Source organism: Epinephelus moara, chromosome 11 (assembly GCF_006386435.1).
Source record: "Epinephelus moara isolate mb chromosome 11, YSFRI_EMoa_1.0, whole genome shotgun sequence".
Taxonomy (NCBI): domain Eukaryota; kingdom Metazoa; phylum Chordata; class Actinopteri; order Perciformes; family Serranidae; genus Epinephelus; species Epinephelus moara.
In genome coordinates, this window is record NC_065516.1 from 12,086,960 (window position 1) to 12,113,578 (window position 26,619).

Genomic DNA, 26,619 nt, shown 5'->3' on the forward strand with positions numbered 1-26,619 from the left:
CTGGTTTTAAGTTGCTCTTAAAAAACACTATTTAAATAAATGTATGTGACTTTCCAGCACTGCTGGTCCAGTTAATAAGGAATAAGCAGTGGTGGAGGAGTATTCAGAGCAAGTAAACGCAGTAATACCACAAGATAAAACACTTCATTGCAAGTAAAAGTCCTGCATTTAAAATCTTGCATACATAACTGAAAGTATCAGGAAAATATACTTAAAGTTTCAAAGTAAAACGCCTAGTTTTTTTTAAAGTTTTTTAAGTTTTTAAATTTGGATTTTTTAAATATTTTTACTGCTGTTGTTGCTCTCTGTAAAGCGTCTGTGAGTATCCTGAAAAGCGCTATATAAATCTAATGCATTATTATTATGATCAATATTATTATTATTGTGTATTTGATGCTGTTTTATATTATATACATGAGCCTAATTTTCTATTTTTTGTTGTTATATCAAGCAGTTAAAAATGCTCTAGGAAGGAATGTATGTGTAGTAATACCACATTATAAAAACACTTTATTATAAGTAAAAGTCCTGCATTTAAAATCCTACTTATGGGAAAATATACTTCAAATATTGAAGTAAAAGGAGGCTTACTAAAAAAAAAAAAAGAAAAAAGAAAAAGAAAAAAGGCGTATTTGATGGTGTTTTATAGGCTATTACATACACAAGTCTAATTTTCTAAAAAAAAAAAAAAAATAGCAATAAGGGTGTTTTGTTTGTTGTTTAAATCAAGTAGTGAAAAGTGCTCTGGAAATAAGCATCTGTCTTCCAAGCTGTTGCACTAAAATGATGGAAAATTAAACTTAATTAAAAACATTCTGGAATATTCTTACATGCACCAGCAAACATTTGGAGCAAAAATGAGACTTTATGGACAAGGGGGTAAGCAGGTTTGTGCACTGAACAATACTTCATATTTAATAAAATACCATAACATTTAAATGTAAAATCTTATTCTGCAAATAATCTTCAGGTCTAAAATGAATGTAGTGAAGTAAAAAGCACAACATTTATCTCTGAATCATGTAGAGTGGACTTAAAAAGTGTCATTAAATGTAGGTAATGTACAAGAGCATCAATACTGAAGTGCTTGAGTCACTGTTCTTTCACCTTTAAGGATGTGTACGTGACTCTTTGCGAGATGACGTAACGCGGAAGTGGCACGACCCTATAATGACACGGCTGAGCAGCGCTCTGGCAAGAAGACGCGGCTAGTCTCAGCGGTGATAAGGTGAGATTACTGACATTAACAGACATTTTATTCATTTATTACACATATAGTAAGCTAGTTGTTGACCTGCAGTGCCTTTTACGCGACGCTTCCCCTCAACTGACAAGATAGGGAGGACACGAAACATGCAGCTAACTAGCTTACTCACAAATGATGCTACAAATGTCACCTGTGCTCTCTACATGTTACTTAATGTTTCTTTTGTAAATTCATGTCAGGCTACAGTTAATAATTCAGAAAAATGTATTGTCTTTAATATGAAAGCCTTGTTTTTGTTTTTCTTTGTTGTGCAAGCGTGACAAGGAAGTATGGAGGAGTATTCTTGCAACACCAAATAACACTAAATTATCTCCTGTAAAATAAAAATTAAGATGCGGTGAGACATGGAAAAATGTCTAAATGTGTCCAGATGAAAACCTTTCTTATAGAGGAAGAGCTGACATGTGGAGACATGGCATGATGCAACCTTATGTGGCCACTCCTCAACGGTTTCTGTACAGTCTGTTTGCACTAGTACACTGTATTTTCATCTGATTTGAATACTAGTAGGTCATGTTCATGAGCAAATGAGTGAGTAGGTGTTCACTAGTTATAATTGAGAGTTATAGTATTGATAATATATATTTAAAAACCATGCAATATGAATGTTTTAATGCGGATTTCTCAAATATGCTTATTGAACTGATGTGTCCAGAGCTGACAGGATGAGCTGATTTATTGGCAGATATTTAATTAACTATCAAGGACATATTTGCTGCATCTGAAATGTGATGTTTTGCTGATTTTCTTTTTCTTATTTGACAGTAAACTTTTTTTTTTTTTTCCAGTTTTTGATCTATTGCCATATTTGGCTATATCAATTTAGTACAGGTATTTTCCACCATGTTCTGTTTTAGTAAAAGAAATGACTGACCAATTTATCTGGACAAAGATTAATCAGATTTGAAAACTTTTATTTTAGTTGTGTTAAGACATGCACCGAGTGGGACATTCCACAGTTGAAAGGGAAACTTGAACACGGCTTTAACAAGATGAGCATTAAATAATTAGACAAAGAATTAACAGGTTTTGATTCATGATCAATTGAGCAATCATAAGTCAAAAATATTTGCACATTCTCACTTCTCAGAATCTGATAATTTGCTGCTTTTTTGTGTCTTATATCATTCTGAAGAGAACATACTCAGGACAGGACAAAATTAGATGTTTGAAGATGTCTCTTTGGGCTCTTGGAAATTGTTATGGACATTTTAAACTATTTCCTGACATTTTTTGAGGATATGATCAATTGAATACATTTGTAGGCTGCCGTACAGATAACATCGACAAGGAAGTGCTCAGATCCTGTGGAGCAGGCCGCCCAAAAACATTCCCTTGAGTCTTGTTAAAGCCATTACTGAGCTTATCTGGCTCTGGTGATGTCCTTTCAGTTGTGGTTTTCGTGTCTGTGTCAATATGGACACAAGCCCATGAAGGGCTGCACGTACGCAAAAATAAATAATTGCAATTATTTTGACAGATATTGTGACATGAGCTGCGTTTTAAGTGAGAGTGGTAATTTTTTGCAAATTATTTACTCTGGGAGAAATATGAAAAAATGATGCTAATAATGCCTCCCTTCCCTTACATCTGAAATATGATTTATAGACAGGGACACCTCTATAGCACCACAATACTTTATCAGTGGTATGCTGTGACACATTTAACCTTTTTATTAAAAAACTGCAGCTCCTGCAATTTGGGTATTGCACTTGGCCATATGTGCAGCCCGAGCCCCTTCTGCCATTTTTATGTTTCCATCAGTAAATGATTACATGAAACATGCATAGACTGAATGTTATCTTCACAATAGCAGTAGCCATTTCCTGCTTCAACTCAGTAATGAGGATGTGGTGTGATTTAACCGGTAAGCTTGGTTCATGTTGCGACAGTTCCCTCGTGTAAGGAAGGAAGAAGACCTACCTGAAAGCACAGGAGGAAGTGTCAGTTTGAATAACACTTAAGCGCTGACCGACGCCTCGGTGTAGTCTGTGTCTGACATGTTTGTAAGAGAAACAAAGGTATCGCTGTAGTGATGTGGAAACAATTCCTGGAGGTCTGTTTTCTGTGTAGTATCTGTCTCGTGTTTTGCAAGTATGTGTGTAAAGTGAAGGTCAAACCAGTTCTCGGATGTTGTGACATTAACAATTTTGCATTGAGACAGAAAGGACAATCAATACAGTGTTCATCTGATTCCCCAACTATTCATTAGACAAATGACAAAGATCCAGATCAGTTAACAAGAGCCTGAAATGATGTTGACCTGCAGCAACATAATATATCTTATATAGCTGTGACAGAAAATAATAGGCAAGAAACAGACTTAATACTGTGTATAAAATCATATTTGTGATGCTGTGTGTCCTCGGGATGTGTCTGTGAACAACAGTCAGCCTGTTTACAGGGAAAACACTGTCCATGACCTGCTGTAACCTTCAATGTTCATCTGACTTGGAATCTGCCTCACCTCACATCCCCTTCTTTCCCTGCCCCTCCCTCCCTTTTTCCTTTTGTCTCTGCATCTGTGTTCCTAATTTGCCACTCACACACTCAGCTTCTCCCACTGTCTGTCTTTGGAACAACAGCAACAATGGATCGAGTGAGGGCTGCGTTTAACAGCGTGGTGAGTGTGTGTTACTTATATAAAGTTTTTTTTGTTGAATGTTTGTATTATTTTTGTATCTAAAGTAAACCGGTTACATAGATGATAATATAATAGATAATAATAACAATGAATGTTGTTTTTTTATATAGCACCTTAAACAGACAAAAAAATTCACAAAGTGCTCCACAAAATACAATAAAATAATCAATCGATAAAACATGTAAATCAGTAAAAACAAAGGCAATATAACAATTAAAAAAAAGCATAAAAAGAAAATCAAAGAAAAGACCATAAAACACAGAGTAAATACAGGCTACTGAGGACCCAAAATGCAATGCATTGTCCATAACACAGCAATTGTCAACCAGTTTTTAATAATTAGACCTTTGTTACCACTTGGCCACCCGTCCTCCTGTGCAGCTGCGGGATCAGGAACACATTGCGCTCATAGTTTTCTCTTTTATCTTATCTCCCTTTCTAGACTAAAAGTGAGCGCTACAGCAGGTTTACTCTACAGCCGGCGGAGGATGGAGAAAGACACGTTGAAGTCAAACTGTCAGATGATGCCACAGAGGTGGAGGACCAGGCAGGGGGATCTCCCAGCTTCAGGCCAGCACCTCTGCGTAACAGCCGGAAGATAGTTTGTTACCTGGCCCTGGGGACCGTGCTGATATTTGTCACCGGTATGCCACCCTTGTCCTTGTCATCCAAGGATCCTTGAAATCCTGGAAAGTTTCTGAATTTGAGTTTCTGAAAGTAGACATAAGTAGAAATGTGTCATGAAAATGCTTGAATTTGTATATTTTGTGCAAGAATAGAAAGTTTGTTTGATGCTTTTTTTAGCTTAACATTAATACATACGGTCTTTTTAATTGGCAGTGAGCTTGTGTAAAGCCTGCTTGTTGTCATTTTAAAGGACACTGAGTGTTTCCACAGTAAATAACCATGACCCATGCTGTGCAGGTCCTTGAAAAGTCACTGAATTTGTTATTTACCAAGGTGTGGTAACCCTGTATCTCTGAAGTTGTTTTTATGTCAACATGCTTATCTTTTTTTGGCTGTTTCCTAAATGCTTCAATATTTGAGCTGAAACTAAGGATCATCTCTTTTGACTAATCTGCCATTTTATATTTTGGATGTGTTAAATCTATGATCTATCAGAATATAGCTGAAAATGCCCTTAACAGTTTTTCTGGTTCCAAGTTGCTGTTTACAAATGTCTTGTTTCCCCCGACCATCCAAACCCAAAAATATTTAGTTTACTATTATAGAAGACAGAACATTTTAATGTTTGCTTTAAAAAAAAACAAAAAACAAAAAAAACTATTATCACAATGACTACAGGTTTTACCAAACAAATGAGAAACCTTGGAGGAATTAATGCGAACAAATCATCATTTAAAACCAGTCTTGGTAACTGGAATCAATTTTAGACCAATAATGCTCATAAAAGATTTATTCCATGAACATGACAAAGAGGAAGTTGCACCTTATTTAGCTGTAAATTTAGAGACAAAGTGTAAGATAATTTGAATGCCTCTGTGTCTATAGCCCTTTTTAGATAGGAATTGTGCAAATTTGCAGGAAAGCCCAATCAGTCTTTTTTCAGCATTGGCAGTATAAAGCCAAAATTGGGGATTGCAGCAAAATGCCGCCTACCTACTTTTGTTTATACAGAATGCGCCTTTTTCGGGGCAATGGGGGGCGTGAGCAAGTAACAAAACGTGTAGCTCAGTGTGTGACGTAAACAGTGACATGGGAGGGAAGCCGCGGCTAGTCAGTCCTTCGGTGATTCTCTCATAAGTCAGCCCGTTCTTCACCGTCCCCGTCATTTGACGGTTAATGGCCTCTTCGTTTGCGAGGACAAGGAGGGCGCGCAATTCCTTGTCTCCTCAGTTGCTCATCTTTACTGTAGTGTCTGTCAGGTTTGCGTTTCCCTCTTGCTACTAGCTGCTTGCTAATTCCTGCTATCAGCTGTTTCCTGTTTATCCACCGCCAGTGGCTTGCACGTGCGGCGTCATCAACAGCTCCTCCCACAAGTCATCAACAGCCCCTCCTGTTGCAGAAGGCCGCCTCGGTCTGTTTAAACTGAAAGGGTTCCGCCAATATGACTACCCTACGAGGCGGAAAATTGGGCGCCTCGGATCAACTCACCATTCCGCCTCTGTCTAAACGCTTGCAGCTTGCTGGCAAAATGGCCCAACATTCGTGGAAAATCTGGTAGTGTAAAAGGGGCTTGTGCCTCAATTAAAGCTTGTCATCACTCTACTGGACCAATAACACAATAACATGTCCTGACGGATAATGTTGTCACAACCAGAATAGTTTGAGAACCATGGTTTTAAGTTAAGTATAATAATTTCTGGGTACTCTGCGGAACCCTGGGGCTGTATTCACAAAGATATCTAGTACAAAGAGTTCCTGCTAGTTTCGAAAGTCTAAGAAAATTCTTAGAATTATGATGTTTCCAGAAGATTTCCCCTCCCAGTAAACGCTAGATAAAGATAAACACCAAAATAAACACTTGATAAAGGTTGAAAGTTATTCACACAGCATCTTAGCCCTTAAGAGAGCTCCTAAGGTGGAAAACTGTTAGGACATGGGAGGAGGACTTTAAAGGACTTAAGAGTGTCTTAAGCAGATGAGAAAATGTCAAAGAGACAAAGAGGTAGGAGATATATTCTCCAAACGCTGGATGGCTGAAAAAATGCAACAGTGCAGCAGTGATGATTTGGGTCTGTCTCAACTGTCCATCAGCAGAGTGATCACGCTAACATTGGCGACACGTATTTAGTCTCATAGGGATGCAATTCATTTCATATCCACTGGGGGTGCACACCTTGTAGGCTCACAAATTGGTCAACCAATCACACCTTTTAAAAGATACTTAGCAACAGGGTCAATCACACCTAGGACTCCTTACTAGGAATATTTAGGTAAAGGTATGAGCTCTGAGAGTATTCTCGGATTGTTTCTAAGGAAACCAGTGCAAAGGTCTAAGACCTTGGGTGATGCGGTCCACTATCTAGTCTAATATCTAGTCTTAATGTGTTTACCAGTACAGCTAGCACGCTGCTCGAAAACTTTTATTTTATACCTTTTTTTTTTTTTTTACCAGTTTCTGTGTCTTCGTGTTGTTTGTCCTCCAGGCTACGTGCTCGGTTACCTCAGCCATCACGGGACTCGGGTGGAGCAGGTAACGTGTGACACAGAGCTGGAAACAGAAGATCCGCAGGACACGATGTCAGCTGTTGTTGCACCAGCTCCAGACGCACAGATGGACTGGAAGGATGTCACCCAGCTCCTCGCTCAGAAACTCACCAGCAAGGCCTTCAAAAAAACTCTGAGGTACACTGTTCATGTGCACACCTTTTTAAACCGCACTCAATTTTATATTGTCATACAGAAGGTGAAGCCATAAGGTAATACACCTTACCATACAAACACCCAGCAACCTAATAAACCTCCTGCCAGTCCATTAATGTGTAAATAATCCCAGTGTGAAAGAATAAGAATAGTCCTCCCAAAGTAAATCTAATGTTATCTGAATGAACTGGGTGAGAGGGATCAGAGAACATTTTATTTTTAGAGTACTACGCTGCAGACAGCCAGAGAATACAAACGAGACAGAGGAAGGTTACAAAGAGTGTGATTATGTAAGGATAATATTCACCAAGTTTTATGACTAATGGATGACGCAGATTCTGACCCAAAGAAGCACCCACAGCCGAGCGAGAGGTCTCTCAAATATCAGACATGTTTGAAATTAAATTGCATGGTTCAGACTTACAGTAGCAGATATTTATTTATCTCTCTATAATTTCAGCTTTAAGCCAGGGCTGAATGGTCACATAGGTAAAATCTTAGACTTGGAGGCTTCAAGACGATTTATGATGTGAATATCTCTCTCTGCAAAATGCAGCAAAGCTCATACATGAGTGAAACATCTTAAATTAGGTCACCATGTTTAAAGGTGGTTAGCAAGAGTACACCACCATCGTTTCACATTTACAAAAAAAACCCCCAAAACTGTCAGTACAGGATGTTCTGGCTGAGAAGAGCACTCATACCCACTTTAATAATCAGTTTCAGCACAGAGAGAAGAAATGTCTGCTCAGTAATTTATCTCTTCTGGGTGTTTGTGTTTTTATGACATTTAATTGGTCTCTTTATTTATGCAATAGGTTTAGGTGACAGTAAGTTCCCTTACAGACAATATTGCTTGAGAGACACACACTTAAATTTAAATATCTGTGGACTGGAGACGCAGGCGCCATTTTGTCTCCTTTTCTTTTTAATGTATACATGGATGACTTGTCACAGCAGTTAAGTGCATGTAATGCAGGGTGTGTGGTCTGCAATATTTTAATAAATCATCTTATGTATGCAGATGATTTGGTAATCTGGCCCACAACAGCTTTTGAAGATTTGCTTAAACTACGGTGCTGATTTTGACATCAAATATAATGCCAATAAGAGCAACATCATGATTGTCAGAAGTAACGAAGAAGTGTCAATGATTTATCTGATGTTAATGATGTCCACAGACAGTGTTAAAAGTTGTACGCGCAAATTCTGCATGTGTTCAGTTGATATGAAGATTGCTCTTTTTAGCGCAACATGCAGAGACTTAATGTGGCCTATACTGATGGCATGAGACTGTTTCTTAAACTTGCACGGTGGTGTAGCGCCAGCCAAATGTCTGTAAATGTTGGTGTGCCTACCCGCCCTGCCTTAATACAAATTTATATATATATCAAAATAAGTACAGGCTCCTTGTCTTGGAAAATAGTACCATCCAGGTCTTGGCCAGCCTTGAGCTGAGCTCAGATAGGTTTTCAATAACAAGCATAACTACCCTCGTACAGTCTTGCCACTGTGACTGTTATGTTTATATTTTGTTGCCTTTGCAGAAGCCCTCTTGATTAAGGGTTGATTAGAAGTAATTAACCAGCTCCTGATTGTGGCTGGAGTTGGTGGCAGACTTGTGTATTTTGTTGGATAGTGAGTTTTAAGATGGGAGTGGAGATTTGTGGTGTTTCCATCCTTAGTCCTGACTTGTTAAATGCACAGCATAGAAATTACATTGTTCATTGTTGACTCTCTAAATACACGCACTTGTATTTGGAGAGTCAAATACAAGTGCGTGTATTTGGAGAGTCAACAAATACACGCACTTGTATTCTTTTTGCCAAAGAGAACAGACGTCTTTCCTGCTTGAGTTAGGGCTACGTGGGTAATTCATACACCGTCGGATGTGTGCTAGCTTGGTACTTTTTCTTGATACACTTGAACAGTGCTGTGAAGCTTGGAGAAAACAAGTGAAACCTGAAAGGGACTGAATATAGTGCCAAATTCACAACAGACGTTGCATCATCATATTCTGTTATCGTAGACACGTGAGGACCATTATCGTGGCCAACCAATATCGTGTTGTATGATAATCTTGTATTATTGCCTGAGCCTTGTGTGCCACCACAAATGGGAAGTCACACACTGTCACTGTTTGATAGAAAAAACAATTAGAAGTGTGTTTCCTCTCAGGCTCATAAGACTTTTTAAAACATGCTTTGCCACCAAGCAGTCTGCAGATGGATCACAGGAAAGGTTGTCTATGGTTCTGCACATTCAAGTTGGAAAGTAACAATAGACAATTTTGTACAGCAGGAACTTTTTTTTACTTCCAAAAGCAGAGTTTTGAAAACCCCCATTTTTGCAAGAACTAAGAGCTAAGAACACTCACAGCTCTGCGAGGGCTGTTTTCAGGGACTTTTCAGCTCCTTTCATTTCACTTTCATTTCAGAATACATGTAGGTACTCTCTCAGCAAAACAGGAGACTTGAGTGATTAGATGTCCAATGATTGGTCAAACACACGATCCAGTGGAGCACCAGCTACCACCATTTTTACAAAGCTGTTAGCTGTGTAAACAACAGACAACACAAAACACAAACAACAGCTCGTAATGAAAAAAATGAATGAAATAAAACGGACTAAAGGCCCGACAGTGAAGTCCAGGCTTTACTGAGCACATATAAGACTGGGAAAATACACTGCAATTTTGCTGGTGGTGCAAAAGCAAATGATAAAAAAGCCATTGAAGGAAGGACAGTATGTTGTTTTTGGAGGAGCTCTCCAGTGAGAAGTTTCTCTCAGGAAGTCCCCAGAACGGTTTGGTCCAAAAACACCTAAAATTTCCTGTAAATTAGTTCAGCAGTGTGGGAGGTGTGTGTCATTTTGAAATGGAGTTTCTCATAACATGCATATACATAAACATACTGACCTTTAAAATAAAAAAGCCCTGCATGCGTTATGATTCCGCTGTGTTTTTCCTCAAAAGTGTTTGACGTGTGCATGAGTGAGTCATTTCAGACAACTAAATGGACATTTTGTTTCTTCCTGCAGTGACTTTGATCGTCCCAGCCGTTTTGCAGGAAGTGATGGAGATACGAGTCTGGGAAACCGCGTCTTTGATGAATTCCAGAAACTGGAGATGGATCCCTGGACTGACATCCACTACGTTCAGCTGCAGACACCAGACAGGTTGATGCAACACATTATCTCTATTGCTATGATACATGAACTAGGCTTGATTATTTTATTTGAGGAATACGTCTTTAAAACTGTCAAGATTTGGCATTTGGATATGAAATATAAATCACCATCCTAAGTTCTAAGATTAATTTTTTTTTTTTTGGCCTGTTGGAGGCGCTGTAATTCAAAGTCAATGGGAGGGTTTATGCATATTCATGATTTGCTGATTAGGTGGTTTATTTGTTCATCGGTGGAATAATTTTTTTTTTTTCAGTTTCATTTCTCATATCTCGATTAATAATCGCACAGTCACGTGAGCTTTTGTCACACTGTTTCCAGTAGGTTTTGGCCCTGAGTTTATTAGTCTGTATGACTGTTGTTGATGGTGCTGTCCTGTTATCCTCTGATTGTAAAAGACAGGATCTACAATGAGTTATTTTACAAGTCTGTCATTTTCTAACAATTTCCTCAGACATTTTCTATAAAATTACTATTTAATTTGCTATTGATTGCAAGAATAGGCATAACTATAGACGCAAGGATAGGCATAACTATAGACACAGAGACATTAGCGTAAAGTATAAATAACAAATGAGAACAAACCAATCAATCAACATCAAGAAACCAGAATAAAGTTTCCACTAAATAGTAAACAAATATTTACCTGACTGTAAGTGAACCAGATAATTCTTTCCAGGATATTTCCTAGGAAATAATTAGAAGAATATTGGGAATTTATGGACCAGGACCTCGTTTACCAAAAGCATTTGAAGGCTAACATGATCTTAAAATCCATCTTGCAAATTTTTCTTTTTTCGTGAGCTTTTATTTTTTTAATTTTTTTTTCGGACTATTGAGGCCTAAAATGTGTGATTTCTCGGCAGCTTTTTTAAAAAAAAAATGAAATACACGTTGCAATATTTTTAGGTGTCTTTTGCACAGAAATTGCAAAAAATAGCTGGCACTTTTATTTATTCAAAATCAAAGGCAGTTTGCTCCAGTGAGAATAAAACTACACTGTTTGGTTCATGATTTATGCTACACTTATGTTACTACTTACCAGTATTTAATATAACTCACCATGGCTCTTTCAGCGTGTGCATTAGATCTTGACACAACAGTCTATGTCATGGTGATTTATCTTGTTTGTTGTCCACATATTTTAGCCATTCTCTGGGTGCGTCTTGCGGTAGAAAAGAGTTTATCAGCTTGTGTCGTTGGTGCTTCACCACAAGGCTGAACATGGTGCAAAAGCAGTTTTTTTTTTTTTTTTTTTTTTTTTTCCCGAAAAATCAGGCCATTGTCTTTGCTTTGTATGATCTTTAGCAGTAATTTTTTTTTTTTGTAAATAAGAGATGTTCATATCGTACATGTCTGCATCGTCATGACCAGATACAAATAAGTAAGTTTAGTGATGTTGTGCAGGGGACTGCTCATGCAGAATTTATGGGGAAAGGTTGAATTAGTATTAGTTGTTGCCATCGCAACATCCTGGAGGGGCTGATGTATGACAGGTGTTTCTTAAAAGCATCATAACTCAAGACGATTTAAGAATTGATGGTTGATTAATGAGTATCTTCTGCCCGCATGTAGGAGGAAGAAGAGCATCTTAAGCTCTTGAACCTACAATTGTTTGGGGGATTTTGTACAATTTTAAGTTTAATTTTATAAATGATTTCCTGATTTTTTTATTTTTAGGCTCTGTATTTTCTTTTCTTTTTATTTATGTTTGTCTCGACTGCAGCTAAATTAAATTTACCTTTTTAGTCTTGCTTAAACCCAGGAACATGAAATATCAAAGGCTTCCCTCTACACATGAATCTTTTATGTATAAAACATTTTTTGTCATAAAACATTGATGCTTTGTGATGCATGTATTTAATATATAATCTAAAGCACAAATTACAGACGCTTTAATATGTAAACTAAATTAATTTGAGTTACTTTTGTCAAGAAGCTTCCAATAGTGTGCGCTTGCACTCGCTCTGAAGTTCTGCTTCAGGAAATGTATTTCAGAGCTTTCATAGCAACTATCTCAGAAAACTTTTAAGATCGATGATTATCAAAGAACAGAGCCCTGCAAAATAAAGTGTTGCAAAAAACACCAAAAACAAATGAAACTATAACAAGTTTTTGTCTTTACCTGCAGCAAGCGTCCAAACCGGGTCGTTTTTGGTTCAGATAACTTTGCGCCTAAAGGGTATCTGGCCTACAGTGCTACTGGGAAAGTTGAGGTGAGTTGATACAGTCACACTTTCATGACTAAAAAGTTTGTTTAAGTTTACTTTAATTCAAAGTCTTTAAAGCCCAGTAAACTGAGATTTGTTGCTTTCAGCTGTTTAATGTAGCGGCCTGTCTGACTTATGTTCGTAGGGTAAGCTGGTGTATGGCAACTACGGCCGTCAGGAGGATCTGGATGATCTGCAAAAGATGGACATTGAGATGAAAGATAGTGTGTTGCTGCTCCGAGCTGGAAACATCACTTTTTCAGAGCAGGTGACGACTGATTTGACGCCTTCATGTGCCTCATATGCAGCACTTGAGTTTTTCAGGAATTTCACTAAGAGCTTGTCTTGTCTTTGATTGTGTCTCTCCAGGTGAATAATGCTGCCAAGAAGGGCGCTGCTGCTGTTTTAATCTACCCTGACCGTCAAGATTTCGACTATGTTACAGACACAGCACTCTATGGGCATGTAAGTTTATGTTATATTTATATTACTTTTGTAGCGTGTTGTTAAACGCCGATGAATCAAGTAGCCGGTGAAGTCTCACTTTGAAACCACTTATTACAGCATCATAATGTGTCTTGATTTCGTGTGTGTCCACATTCAGGTCCATCTGGGTTCAGGCGACCCCTACACCCCTGGATTCCCCTCCTTCAACCACACCCAGTTCCCTCCAACGAAATCGTCCGGACTCCCAAAAATCCCAGCACAGACTATCACTGCCAACATGGCTTCCGCTCTTCTAAAGTGAGGACACAAATACACAGACAGACACACTAATGTCTGCCATAAACTAGAGGACTCTGAAAATACTGTAAAAGACTTAAGTTTGATACCCTCTTGTGAAGACTGGGGATCTTGCAGGGTCACTATTTGCAAGAAAACATCTAGATTTCTTTGGAGATTATTTCCCATCCTGCTCCGGGTGGAAAATGTTATGCCAAACTCCCTTTAAGAAATATGACATATTAACAATTCCCTACATATTTGTGTGCAAACTTTACATTTTGGATTTTGTCCCCTTACTTGGCCACCACCCTCCATTGGTTAGCTGTGTTATTTAAGTGGGAGGAGACCATGAGAATGAGAGGTGAACCATTTCAAAAATTAAAGACTTCTCACTAAAATGATTGCTGGTTGGTCCACAACTCCACCAGTTTCTTGTTTTTTTTTTTCCGGAGGATGTAGAACCTGTTCACGTTCTAGCTCATCCCCAGAGTCCCTTCCATGTTTACTCTTTACCCGGTGTGCTGCTTCTTGTTTGATGCTAGAGGAGGCTCACCTATCGATTGTTGACAATTTATGTCATTGATCTTCAGTGTTTGGATGAGCCAGGACTAAAAGTTTACAACAAAGTGAATCCTGTTTGATTTTATTGAAACATCAAGACGAGAAAAACACTGCTCAGACTACTGAGTTTTATGATCATCTTACACCAAATTATTGAGATCATGGGAGCGTGCACCAACTGTAGCTAAACTCTTGTGATTTTATTCCAACATAGTGAAATCATTTTAAAAGTTGTTTGGTATAGGGCTGGTGTAAGTTGGAACAGCATTTCACGAGTTGGTTAAACACAGGACGTCTAGAACATAGGAATCTGGAGATTGGTTGAAGATGTACGGTAGTCAGTAGGGCTGCACGATATATCGTTTGAACATTGCCATCACGAATGCGATTGCAGGACATGCGATGTTTTCTCTTTTTTTAGAACATGTAAACTTTTGTTTTGCTTCAGAAAAGCAGCTCTGAAGATGCTCTTTGCTCCACTCACCTAATCACCTAAAAAGCGTCAGCAGATGGCAGGAGCTACATTTGAAGTACCATACACAAACATACAAGCCACTGAATCCTCCACAACAAGTTCCTACAAATGTTTCACAATAAAAGCCTATTTAGAAAATGGAGGGATTCTCTCAGCAGAGGTTATAAGGGGCTTTTAATTTGAAACAAGTTCAGGAAGTGTTGAGTTTGAAATGACGGCGCCATGCATTAACTTTATCAAGGCAACGGGAGCGGATAAAAAGTAAAAATATAAAGATACAGAGGGATTAATAAATAACAGTTCTTTTATAATGTAGTCTGTTTCAAATGAAGCTGGTAGCCTCTGCAGTTGGTGAGTAAAAGCCACTATTTTTAAAATTTTCTTAGTTTAAGTCATCTGGTGAAAATTCTTGTATTTTTTAATATTGCAATATATATTGCAAAAAAAAAGTTTTTTCCAATATCGTGCAGCCCTAGTAGTCAGTGTTTTTAAAAAGAAATGTGAGTGTATCAGTTGTAATTTATCTCTTAAATGAACGGAATGTGAGATTCAGGGGGATTTATTGCCATCTAGTGGTGAGGATTGCAGATTGCAACCTGCTAAAACTTTTCCTAGTTAGAAGTCTGTCAGTGTTCATTGTTTAGCAGGTTTTAACCTTAACCTAGAGCCGATTTATCCACAGAGGTGTCATCCTTTTCAAAATAAATGGACCAGGTGATTAAACTGGTAAAAAACATACTCCCTATTTAGACATAAACGGCTCATTCTAAGGTGACGAAAACATGAGGATTCTAATTTCCACGTGATTATACACATTTGTTTTGGTAAAGTTTTCCTTTGTAATATTTTTCACTCCAAAGACTCAACTGTGGGCACAGCAATGTCTGTTTTTCTGGTGGTTTTCCTTTTCCGTCTTAAATAAATTTGTATAAATAAAGTTGCTAAATGATGGTTGAAACTGCATTGAACTCTCCATCTTCTCTAGGAACATCGGAGGTCCTGTAGCTGGTGACAAATTTAAAGGCGCCCTCCTGTCAGTGGATTACAGATTGGGAGGCAGCAAGAACATCTCTGTTGAGGTGAACAACGTGCTGGTCAACACGGAGATCCACAATGTGTTTGGAGTCATCAAAGGATTCACTGATCCTGGTACCTTTCTCTCCCCTCTAATCATCCACAGTGGGATTATTTGTTTAATATCACTGTACATCTAAGAAAGTTTTGTGTCTGTTTGTGAATCTGCAGATCGCTACCTTGTACTGGGAGCTCAGAGAGACGCTTGGGGTAAAGGTTACGCCAAAGCCACCGTTGGGACCTCCGTGCTGATTGAGCTGGCCAGGGCTTTTCACGAGATGGTGGAGAAAGGTGACAAGTACAACACATTGTTTACAAGACACAATACAAAAAAAGATAAGCAGTGATTAACAGGGACGTGACTCCATTTTTCCTTCGTTAAGAGCTAAAACCAAAGACATTGTGTGTTCTTCACCGTTGTAGTTTGTAGCAACTGTCCAGGGAAAAGCTATTGTATTATTGTATTTGATTTATGATTGATTAAGTCTTTAGCAGTCTGAATCAGTCAAATCAAGTTGATATCTTTCAAATGATTGCCTTTTTAGTACAAAACTTCCTCTCTCTGTTACTATCCCCCCACCGCAGTGCCGAAACTCTGTCTAGGAAAACAAAAGAGGGAGTTTTATAACGAGCTGACTAACCTTGGATAGATATTTTTAATACCATCACTTACACTTGAAGCATGTTAGAAAAGGATCGTAGGATTTTAATAGCCTGTATTAAAAGGAATATTTAGTCTTCATATGTTCACCTGACCTTGAAATATTGTAAATACTTGCAAGTTTTTTTCACTCAACAATCTCCACCGATATCAGAAACTTGCAGGAGAAAAAAACCCAAAACAACAAATGCTGACCAATGACAATTCTGGTGGTATCTTAGTAGCTGCCGTAGCTCTGACGAGTAGTAACGTTTTGAAAGAGGAACACATCAGCTACAGTTTAACCTCAGAGCCATGTTGTAACTGCTCAGTGCAGAAGTATAAATGAAGCTTCATCATACAGTGTTCTCATTTGTGTGTTTTCTCTTTCCTCAGATGGGTTCAGGCCCAGGAGAAGCCTGGTGTTTGCAAGCTGGAGCGCTGGAGAGTATGGAAGTGTTGGCGCCACCGAGTGGTTGGAGGTAAGAACTAAATTACTTTGATCTAGACGTATTAAAAAGAGAGCTGTATGTAATGTTCTTCAGTATGTCCGTGTTTGTTTTTAGGGTTATATGTCTAGTATTGACAAACGTGTTATCACCTACATAAACCTGGATGGATTGGTCCTGGGTAAGTACAGCACACACCCGTAGTACATCTTCAACTTGAAGTTTTTTTTTTTTAGTGATTGTAAGCTGACTGAGTGTATCTCTTCACAAGGTCGAGGAAGCTTTATGGCTTCAGCAAGTCCGCTGCTCTACAGTCTCATTGAGAGCACGATGAAAGAGGTAACAACATCCCACCCAATGCTGATCCAGTTCTATACAAACCAGTCAAACCCGTCGTGTCTGTATTAACTAAGCTTTGTCCATGCAGGTGAAGAGTCCAGTTGGTACTGGCACTGTGTACGATATGGTGGGAAAAACCAGCTGGACCAAAACGTAAGTAGATAATCAGTATGTAAGGACAGGTTTTCAGTCTGTCGGCCAGCCAGAAGATAAAGTAGACTACTGTAACTATTAGGCTTGGGCTGTTTCTTTTTGCATGCCTTCCTGATATTTCACCAGGGTATACGGCATATAATGGTATTTCACCAGTGGTTTTAACTGGGAGATGTGCTCAAGCGGCAAGTTTGCTTTGCTCTACAAGCTATCTGAGCATTTTTGGTCTGAGAAATGAAAAAATTCACTCATAAAATCATACTTCATACTTAGTTCTTCATACTTAAATTATACTTCATTCGCCAAGAGCGTCTTGTTTAGTCACTGTGTCAACAATCACCAGGTCTGGTTTGGTTGAAATAACCCTAAAGTTACTACGTTAGATGTGACAATATGCTGGCTTTACATGTTTTTCCCATCTGTCTCTCTCTGCCATTGCTGGCGGTCTTTTACTAGTTCTTCACTTATCCCCACCAGTCACAGTCATCAGGTCTGTTGGCTCTGCGATCTGTTCCACCAGTAGAGACTGACCCCTGGTGGCACTTACTGTGCACTACAATGCAGCACCTCAATAAAGCATTTCCATATCCGTTTAATAGAAAGAGGAGATTCTGTATTTGTGACCATATTGAAAATCATACTGTCGGGATTCCTGAGTACCCTGGTATATTGTGATGTCATCCAGGCCTGGTAACTATTTCACTAATTTTGTCAGAACAGTTTTAATGTTCTTTTGAAATGAAACTCATCAAATACTGTTATTAACAGCAACATAAATTTGAAAGCCACAGAAATGTACGTTTGGATATTGTTTGAAAACGCTAATACAGATGCCTTTTAATTTGAAAAATTTAAATACTTTTTTTTTTTTCCAATATGTAAAAGCCTTTGTTCTATTTAACAGAAAACCCCCCCAAAACAATCAAATGTTAATTTGACAAAGACAAGAGCTTTGCTTAAATAAAATGAAATCTAAAACTGGCACATTGATTTAAATCAGAACAATCTGATATAAGAGAAAGTAAACAGGGTCACACATTTTACCTGGCATTCTCTGCTAGTTTGCCACACTCAGTTCAACAGTCACGTTTAGGTAGAAAGAAAAAAATATTGAGGTTTTATCCCCAGCACTACAGCCTACAATATTTTGCTGTAGAAATGAGCAGCTGCTAGACCTTTTGTTGCTAGTACAATAACTTAACATTATGGTGTTTGCAGACTGAGGCCGATGTCAATAGACGACCCCGCCTATCCCTTCCTGGCCTTCTCTGGAATTCCCTCCATCTCTTTCCACTTCATCTCTCCCAACGTGAGTCTTGATATTAAATAAACAAGGCAGATATTTACTGTTGACAATAATCTGTGTTCACATTTACCCACAACAAATATTAATGGGAATGTTTACATGTACACAACCCTTCTGTTAGTAGAGATAATCACATGGTAGGTGTAGTAGAGATTTTAAATGGTGGTCATTTTTAAACAAACATAATGCCACTGTTTCTGTTACTCAGCTTAAATTGCCAACTAATTTCATATATTTTTTTTAATATTAATTTTGATTCCAGCTTCTTCAATGTGAATATATTCTGCTGTCTGTACTCCTCTGTAGCAGTAAAGTGAATACCTGTGGGTTGTGGACAAAACAAGACATTTGAAGGCGTCATCTTGGATTTTAGAAATCTGATTTTTTTTTCATTTTCTGGCAATGTTTAGACAAGACAAATTGATTAATGGAGAAAATAATTAACAGATCAGTTGACAATGAAAATAATCGTTAGTTGAAGCCCTTCTGATCACAGAAAAGCCGGCTAATAAACAAAATTGTGTTGTATGATTGCAGTTCACTGACATTTGCTTTTTTTTTTTAATGTTAATCGTGTTTGTGTATGTGTCCAAAGGATTTGACCTATGATTACTATGGCACCAACCTGGACAACATGGATCACCTCAATTACAAAACAAACCAGCGCACCAGTGAAATGGTGGCCGTGGCGGCACAGTTTGCCGGCCAGATGGCTATGCGGCTAGTCCACGACCACCTGCTCAACCTGGATATAGGTCGATACAGTGGCATCCTCACCAAGGCTGTGTTCCAGGTCTACAAACACGTCAATCAGCTCTCACAGGTCAGCCTCTCTGACTGTCTCACACCTTTTTATGCTGTTGTTTGGTTCCTTTCCTGAAGGAGGCTATGAATTATGTTGAAATCTAGCTGTGAAGACCAGAATGTTTGTTCATAGTATTGTCTTTATGTTGATGTTAATTGGTCTTTTTGTATTGCAGTCTGGTCAGCTGAAGGAAGTTGATCCCAACTGGCTGAACCGTGCACGCGGCTCCTTCCAACGTGCTGCAAGCGGCATCAAGAATGACATCATCAACACCGACTTGAATGACAAGGAGGCCTGTCGGATCCTCAACGACAGGATCATGAGTGTAAGACACACACTGTGACACCTCTGCTGTATCTAAAATGTTAATTGAATTCAATCTTTAAAGGCAGAATTTATTAGCATATAACAAAATTGGCAACATTTGCAATTTAAATCAGAAGTCAGATCAACGAAGCCATCACCCGTGGCATTTTGTATTTTGGTGGTTTGTTTGTTAGTCAGTCCCATTCTCTTAAACGCAATATTGCAAGTTTCCTCAAATTTTGGCACAAACGTCCACTTTGACTTAATGATGAACTGATAAAAATGTGTTGGTCAAAGCTCACTGTGACCTCACAAAACATGTTTTTTTTGCCAGAACTCAAGAATTCATACATTAATTATGACAAAATTTCTACAAATGATGAAGTGATGACATTGTTTAGCCAAATTAAGGTCAACTTCATTGTGACAGCATATAATGTTCTGCAAAAACACAAGTAGACACAAACAAAAGTAGAAAAAACATTTGAAACAGTGTTCAGAACACTCTGAAGCCTGAGGTTTTTGCTCACAAGGATTATTTTTTACATACATTTACCTCATTGTCTAAAAATTGGGCCATGTTTGATATGAACATCTGACATTTTAACATTGTATATATGACAGAATACTAGGAAAGGCATAATAGGTGCCCTTTAAAGAATGCTGGTTTAGCATGATCAAAGTCCGCCCTCAATGATTCTGATTGGTTTATGAAATTAAAACATCCTAAAACATTTCTTTGTTTGTGTCATGTATGATCCTGAGCTCAGTCAGACATCAGTAAAAATGGAAGTGCAAGGTGTGTTATAGTCGTTTTTATGTTGTTCCAGGTTGAGCACGGCCTCCTCTCTCCATACGTGTCCCCCGTTGAGACTCCCTTCCGCCACCTCCTGCTGGGTCGGGGCTCCCACACTTTGGCATCCATCGCCACAGCCACCGATCCGGATCATCTCCACACTCAGCTGGCCCTGGCCACCTGGAACCTGCAGGGCTGTGCCCACGCCATGGTGGGAAACATCTGGGACATCGATGAAGCGATCTAAAGAAGGAGGGCCGAGAGTTGTGAGGTGTTGAGTGTGTGTGTTGTTCAAGATGAAATCTGAGGTAGAGCAGAGGGAGGAGCTCCAATATCAGCACTTAAGCACAAGCTGTCAATCAGAAGTTTAAGCCTCACCCTTTAAAAACAGGATCCTTATCAGTTTTATGGGGGGGATTAGAGTCTTACAAACATCACAAATGTCCAGGAGGAGACAGAAAAGTACAGATCACATTCTTAAAAGCTGTGAACCATCATCAGATACTTGAAGAAATATTAAAGCTACTGACAGACCTGCCTCCTCTCCTCCTGGCTCCACATAGAACCAGTCAAAATCTTTGCTGTTACCTCTCGCCATCAAAACACTGAGAAACCTTATTTGTACTTAAGTTTTTTTATCAGTGGCAGTGCCCACTATAAATATATTGTTTGTCTTTTTATACGACGTTATCGGAAGCAGTGCCTTCCATAATTATGACGGTTATACTGTCGAATCCTCCGGCAGCATCTGCTACACAAATGTCTCCTCAACTGTTGCTGACAAAATGGAGCCCCTGATAAAGTTACATTTAGTTATTATGGCCTTCATTTCTTCGTCTTTCTGTGGAGGTTTTTCTAAAATGATTTCATGAGAAAGTGGTGTACATCAGTGGTTATTCACATAGCCATAAAAATGGTTATTTAAAATGCATTAAAAAGGAGAAATAAAGGATAGAAAAGAGTTTTTCCTGATGATACAGCATCAGATGTATTTGACTTTATCTGGCTAAGAGCAGGGAGAAAATGACACTCTCTGGATTAGGGCTGCAACCAACATTTATTTTCATTATCAGTTAATCAGCAGATTATTTTCTAGATCAATCCAGGGTTCCCATGGTCATTGAATTCCAGGAGAAGTTATGTAAATAGAAAAACTGTTTTGAAAAAGTCTGAATACACATTGTTTTGTATTGTTATAAATATGCTCATAAAAATCCCAAAACATGTCCAACGTCGTTCCAAATACGTTTCTTGCATTACTAATTTAAATAGCTAGTTCTGCACTGTGTGACCACTGACACGTCACTCGTATCACGTGATACACATACGTCAGACCAACACTGCGTCATCACTAAGGCCACACCCCCTTTTGGGGGAAAGAAACGTGCTGTCACATCAGGAGAGAAACAAGAAAATGTCGGAAAGCTGTTGTGTAGTCCGAAGCTTTCACACTGAGATCTGAAGCACCTAAAATCTGTAAATACTCACTGTCAGTGTGGTAAATCTCTAAATGATGCATGTAACTGTTACTACTGATGGATAGCTAACATTAGCCTGAGTGGGAGGCTGCTGCATTACAGCGGCGTCAGCATGTCATCTCCAACTAACTGTCTGTTGAGGTGAAACAGTTGGCTGTTAACACGTTATTTACAGACAGCAATTGGCCCTAAGATACCTGTTGAGTCAATCAGATATCATAGGTATCGTGTCACACTGTGTTGGGTCATTGATCCACTTGGACGGAGGAAGCCTGACGGGACATGATGGCAATCAACTTCAATGTTAAGGTACCCCAAACGCTCAGGTTCAGGCAAAGTTGTAAAATAATTATCGGACATGTCCATAAAACATTTTTTTAGCAATAAATAAAAGCATATAGTCATGTCAAAAGTATATCCAAACACACATTAAATTTCTTAATCATCAGAGTCTTCAGTTTTCTATCCCCCAAAAGCAGCGCAGCCTTGATGTTTGCGAAGAACCCGTAAGTACTGGTCTGGTCTAATGGGAACGTCTAATGAGCAAGTAAAGTTTGTTCGCGCTAGCTGTTGCGCATCTGCAAATGCCCGGGAAATGCATGTTTGATAATGAATGGCTGTATTGCTATAGGCCTGCCCATTTAAACTACTGAAATAAAGTCATGGAAATGGGGTAAAATATTATTTAAAAAGTATTGACCTTTCATTGGCAAAATGTGTGGGAACCCTGTTAATCAGTGAATCGTTTGGTCTATAAAATGTCAAAATATTGTTTTAAAAAAACACATCCATCCCAGTTGCTCAAAGTCCAATGTGATGTCTTTGAATGTTTTATTCAGTCAGTCCAAAACCCAAAGATATACAGTTTAATATGATTAAAAAAGCAAAATAATCTCCATATTTTAAAGGCTGAAAACAGCATTTCCTGCTATTCTTGCATGAAAATTTACTTAAACGATTAATCCGTTAGCAAAATAGGTGTTGATTGACTATTTGACTAATTGTTTGCAGCTCTACTCTGGATTATTTTGATGTCATTATTATTATTATTTATGTATCAACAAGCCCAGAGATAAATTAAGACTGTATTTATTCTTGTTGATTAATGCTAAATTAAAAAAAAAAAAAAAAGATTGCACGAAAGCCAAAACATTATCAACCTCCCCCTTTTTTTTTACTGCAACAACTGAGCTGATTGGTTCTATAATTTGCAAGAAAGCCATTTATGTTGCACAGTCAACTTTGGAGCACTTATTAATACGATAAAGTTATCGGGAGCAGTGCCTTCCATACTTAAAACCCATTATCGGGAGCAGTGTCTCCCATAATGAAAAACAGTGACGGTAGATTTTGCCTACCAGCGTGTGTGATCGTGTGTGAGTTTTACATGTGTATTTATCGAGAGCAGTGTCTCTCATATTTCACTGAAGGGTGGAACAACTTATCGGGGACAGTGTTTCCCAGAGTTTTATACTTTATGTATTTATTTGTGTTGTCTTTTAATTTTGGATTATGTGCGAGTGTGCTTTTTTTTTTCGGTTCATTTTTGCTCGCAGTTCTGCGTCACGTTACAACTGTCTTGCAGCAGAGTTGTGTTAGATGTTTGATTTGCTTTGCAACCAAACAAGCAGGTCAATACACAAACACTGAATATTGAAATGCACTGTATTCTTTGTAGTTGGTAACAAACCTGGTCTGTCGGCCTGGAAACCTAATGTGTTTGTTTGTGCTAGTGACCTAAAAGCTGCAACAGATGCTGCACCTTTTGTATGATTCCACGCCACAAGCCACAGCTCTCTTTGCATGTGTATCAGTGACATATATCATATATCAGTGACATATTTCCTCTTAACTGCACCGTACTGTATTGCTTTCATGAGGTGTAGCTCAGCAGACACGGACCATACTACAAACCTTTCATATTATTAGGGTTCAGCCAATATTTTCTGTTTTATTTTAGATTCAAAACCAGATTTTGTTTGTTGTCAGAGCTGCTGATAGATATTAAGTTTACTGTTTTCTTCCTACAAAAGTTTGTCAGTGGGTTTCAAAGAATATTGTCAGGCCTCTGTAACGGCAATAAGAGGAATTTCACAGAAGCAGCTGGAACGTGTTGAATCTGAATACACTTATTAGTAAGTACAAACATGTTAAAAGAACATTATCAGCCACTCAAACCCATTTATATGTACAACTACATTGAAATCCTTTGTTTATCTTAACATGCACTGGAGCAATAGTTCAGATTATTACATGTTTGAATCATTTTTTTGTTTCTTGGTGTCATTTCTGTTGAGCTTTAAACTGTTGTAGCCCATTTTTCTTTTCCCACGAGCAGTTACAAGAATTAAAAGAACGGTTACTTCTTCCTGAGGGGGGAAGCTTGGTGGTTAGGAAACGGCTTTTCCGCTCACACTGTTTAACCTTCACTGTAGTGTTTCAAAACCTGTTACTGAAATCATATTTCTGTGATCTTCATGTCCAGCAGAAAAGTGTAATAAACCCTTTTGGCTTAGCATCCAGTAAATCTGTCTGATGGTAGTTTCTGTCATGGTGAATTACAGACACTGCAGAGGATTCTCATCATTGTTGTGTGTGAGTTCTATTGTTTTTTTTACTTTTGTCTTACAGCAAATCTCAAAGGCAAAATCAACAGCTGCATCCTTCCTCTTTTAAATGCTCAGAAAATCAGGAAACTCATGAGAAACTGATTCAGCCGGAACCTTTAAGCAGATGTTTCAACGGTGCCAAATCATGAGCATGCCATTATTCACTTAAGCAACATATTTTATGGTTCTGGTGCTGTGCTTTTCAAAATAAAAGCACAATTTGCACTCATCAATTCCAGATACAGAAATTTGTAGATTTTCAGTGGATCAGTTATAGCTCTGCTTTGGTCCACAAGTACTGGGCTTAATCACCTGCTGCATGTAGGATATCAAAAACCCTGTGTATTTAACATTGTAAAATACAAAATAAAGAACAGTAGGCTACATGTGAGAACCAACCCTGAAAAGAATGTGACAAGCATCACCAACTGATTTCCTTTTTTTGTTTTATGATAGTGACTATGCTAACAATCACATGTAACTTAGTGAAGAAAAAAACTACAGCTCTCCCTTCAATCCTTTTAACAGTTATAACTATTGTATCATAAATGCATCATATAAAAGTCTAGATGAGAAACGCGGAAGAGGGGGGTGTTTACATTTTGACATGGAAAACACTAAAACTCCTCTCTGCTCAGTGTCAAGTGTCTTCCTTCTGTAATCACAGAGTATGTGACCTCTGACCCCAGTGCTGGAAATTTTGTCGCCAACATTTTTACATTTTTTAACAGCACAATCTCAGGAGCGAGATCTAAGGAATGTGACAACCAACCCTGTTCTCCCCTACTAGTTTTTAATATTTTGAGGTCCTATCATTACATATTTTAGAAGCAACTAAAGACTAATAGTCTGTTAGTTTAATTTAATTTCCTGTGTATTGCATGTAACCGTTTTGCAGTGTAATGTGTTAGGGTTTGAATCTGTATTAAATATGAAACAGTACAGTACTTTTAACTGTATTATATTAAGTATAATTTTATTTATTATTTATATTATTAAATTAATACATGTGAAATAAAACAATGTTTAATTATAGTAGGCTATTTATAATTATTAAAACTTGAGTAACTGAAATTTAAAATGATACTTTTTCTCACTGTTAATTCGCGCTTTTATTTTGAAGCCTGATTCACCAAACAGGAAGTGCAATTATTTTGGTGAATCCGGGCCAGGAATCATCATCTGTGCGTTGATGTTACGCACGGTGACGCTCATAAATCTCCACAGGCGCATTGAGAAGCGTCCCGGAATTACCGGAGGAGAGAAAGGAGAGCGATAACGGACCCGTTGTATTTAACCGTCACCCCGGTAAACAGCTCCGGATTCCCGCCGGGCTGCGGCGGCTGAGAGCGGCGGACGGAGCGAGCACTGACCGGAGATAGAACACTGGTCTCCCGCAGAGCCCGTCTTCACAGGTCGGTACTCCGGGGGTTGTTTTTCCTTCCAGCAGCTTGTTACTCTCTGTGAGGGAGATGCGACATGTTGCACCAAAACAAAATACAATACATTAATAAAAAAAAAGGAAATAAAGTTCTTGTTGTCAGTAACGGTGAGATGTTTACAGACAGACAGACAGACAGACAGGTAGACACTTAACGTGACTGAGGCTAATCAGCTTTGGAGGACAGACTGACTGAAGCAGCCTGAGCAATTATAATAGAGATTATTAAATATCCAAATCCCTGCAGATGCATACTATACATACATTAGTTTTATTGCAATGTGCTGATATTGACTTTTTTAAAAATATTAAATCATGTATTATGTTTGTTTCTCTAATATAAATATATAGTCAGTACGCAGAGCTGACCTGGAGTCAGATTTATGTCCTAATATTTATGGTTTTATATCAGATTACAGCCAATTTGAGTCATTTTAGAGTCCTTGCTTCACCCCCAGAAGATTTAACCAACACAAACACACAAAATAAAGTTTGTCTTGAAGCTGCCATATTTTATTCATCCAGTTAACTTTTAAATTAAATTATTATACACAGTTTTAATGTTCAAGCATGAAGATCTGAAGCATTTAGATTTGTTTCAGGTCATTTGCTTACAACTAGGAAAGACATTGTGGTGGCAGTGCCAGAAAGCCCCTGGTATTCTGAGGGATATATTTTTATCTTGCAAGCAAATCATAAAAAGATGTGTGCACGAGATAAAAATGGCTTCAAGGTCTCTGTTGAATGCTTCATTTGTTGTATATTTTTTTGGCCCTAAAAGCAGTCTTGATGAAATGTCGGTGAGAAAAAAAGGGATCGTGTGTGCA

The 26,619-nt window shown here is 38.3% G+C and overlaps 1 protein-coding gene across 2 annotated transcripts; it reads left to right on the plus strand.

Moving 5' to 3' along the window:
* Positions 1-1,145: 1,145 nt before the first annotated feature.
* tfr1b (transferrin receptor 1b) lies at positions 1,146-24,269 on the plus strand. 2 transcript variants are annotated; one of them, XM_050056620.1, is made up of 19 exons: positions 1,146-1,228; positions 3,822-3,890; positions 4,354-4,555; positions 7,022-7,220; positions 10,278-10,415; positions 12,556-12,640; positions 12,780-12,902; positions 13,004-13,099; positions 13,239-13,378; positions 15,382-15,545; positions 15,642-15,761; positions 16,507-16,592; positions 16,677-16,740; positions 16,831-16,898; positions 16,987-17,051; positions 18,270-18,360; positions 18,953-19,180; positions 19,338-19,487; positions 20,299-24,269. In XM_050056620.1, exons 2-19 carry the CDS (start codon positions 3,858-3,860, stop codon positions 20,509-20,511), a joined length of 2,265 nt encoding a protein of 754 aa, XP_049912577.1. In that variant the 5' UTR covers positions 1,146-1,228; positions 3,822-3,857; the 3' UTR covers positions 20,512-24,269. The 2 variants fall into 2 exon arrangements, with proteins under 2 accessions (XP_049912577.1, XP_049912578.1); XM_050056621.1 differs by having other exon boundaries at positions 1,151-1,228; positions 3,853-3,890.
* The last annotated feature ends 2,350 nt before the right edge of the window (positions 24,270-26,619 follow it).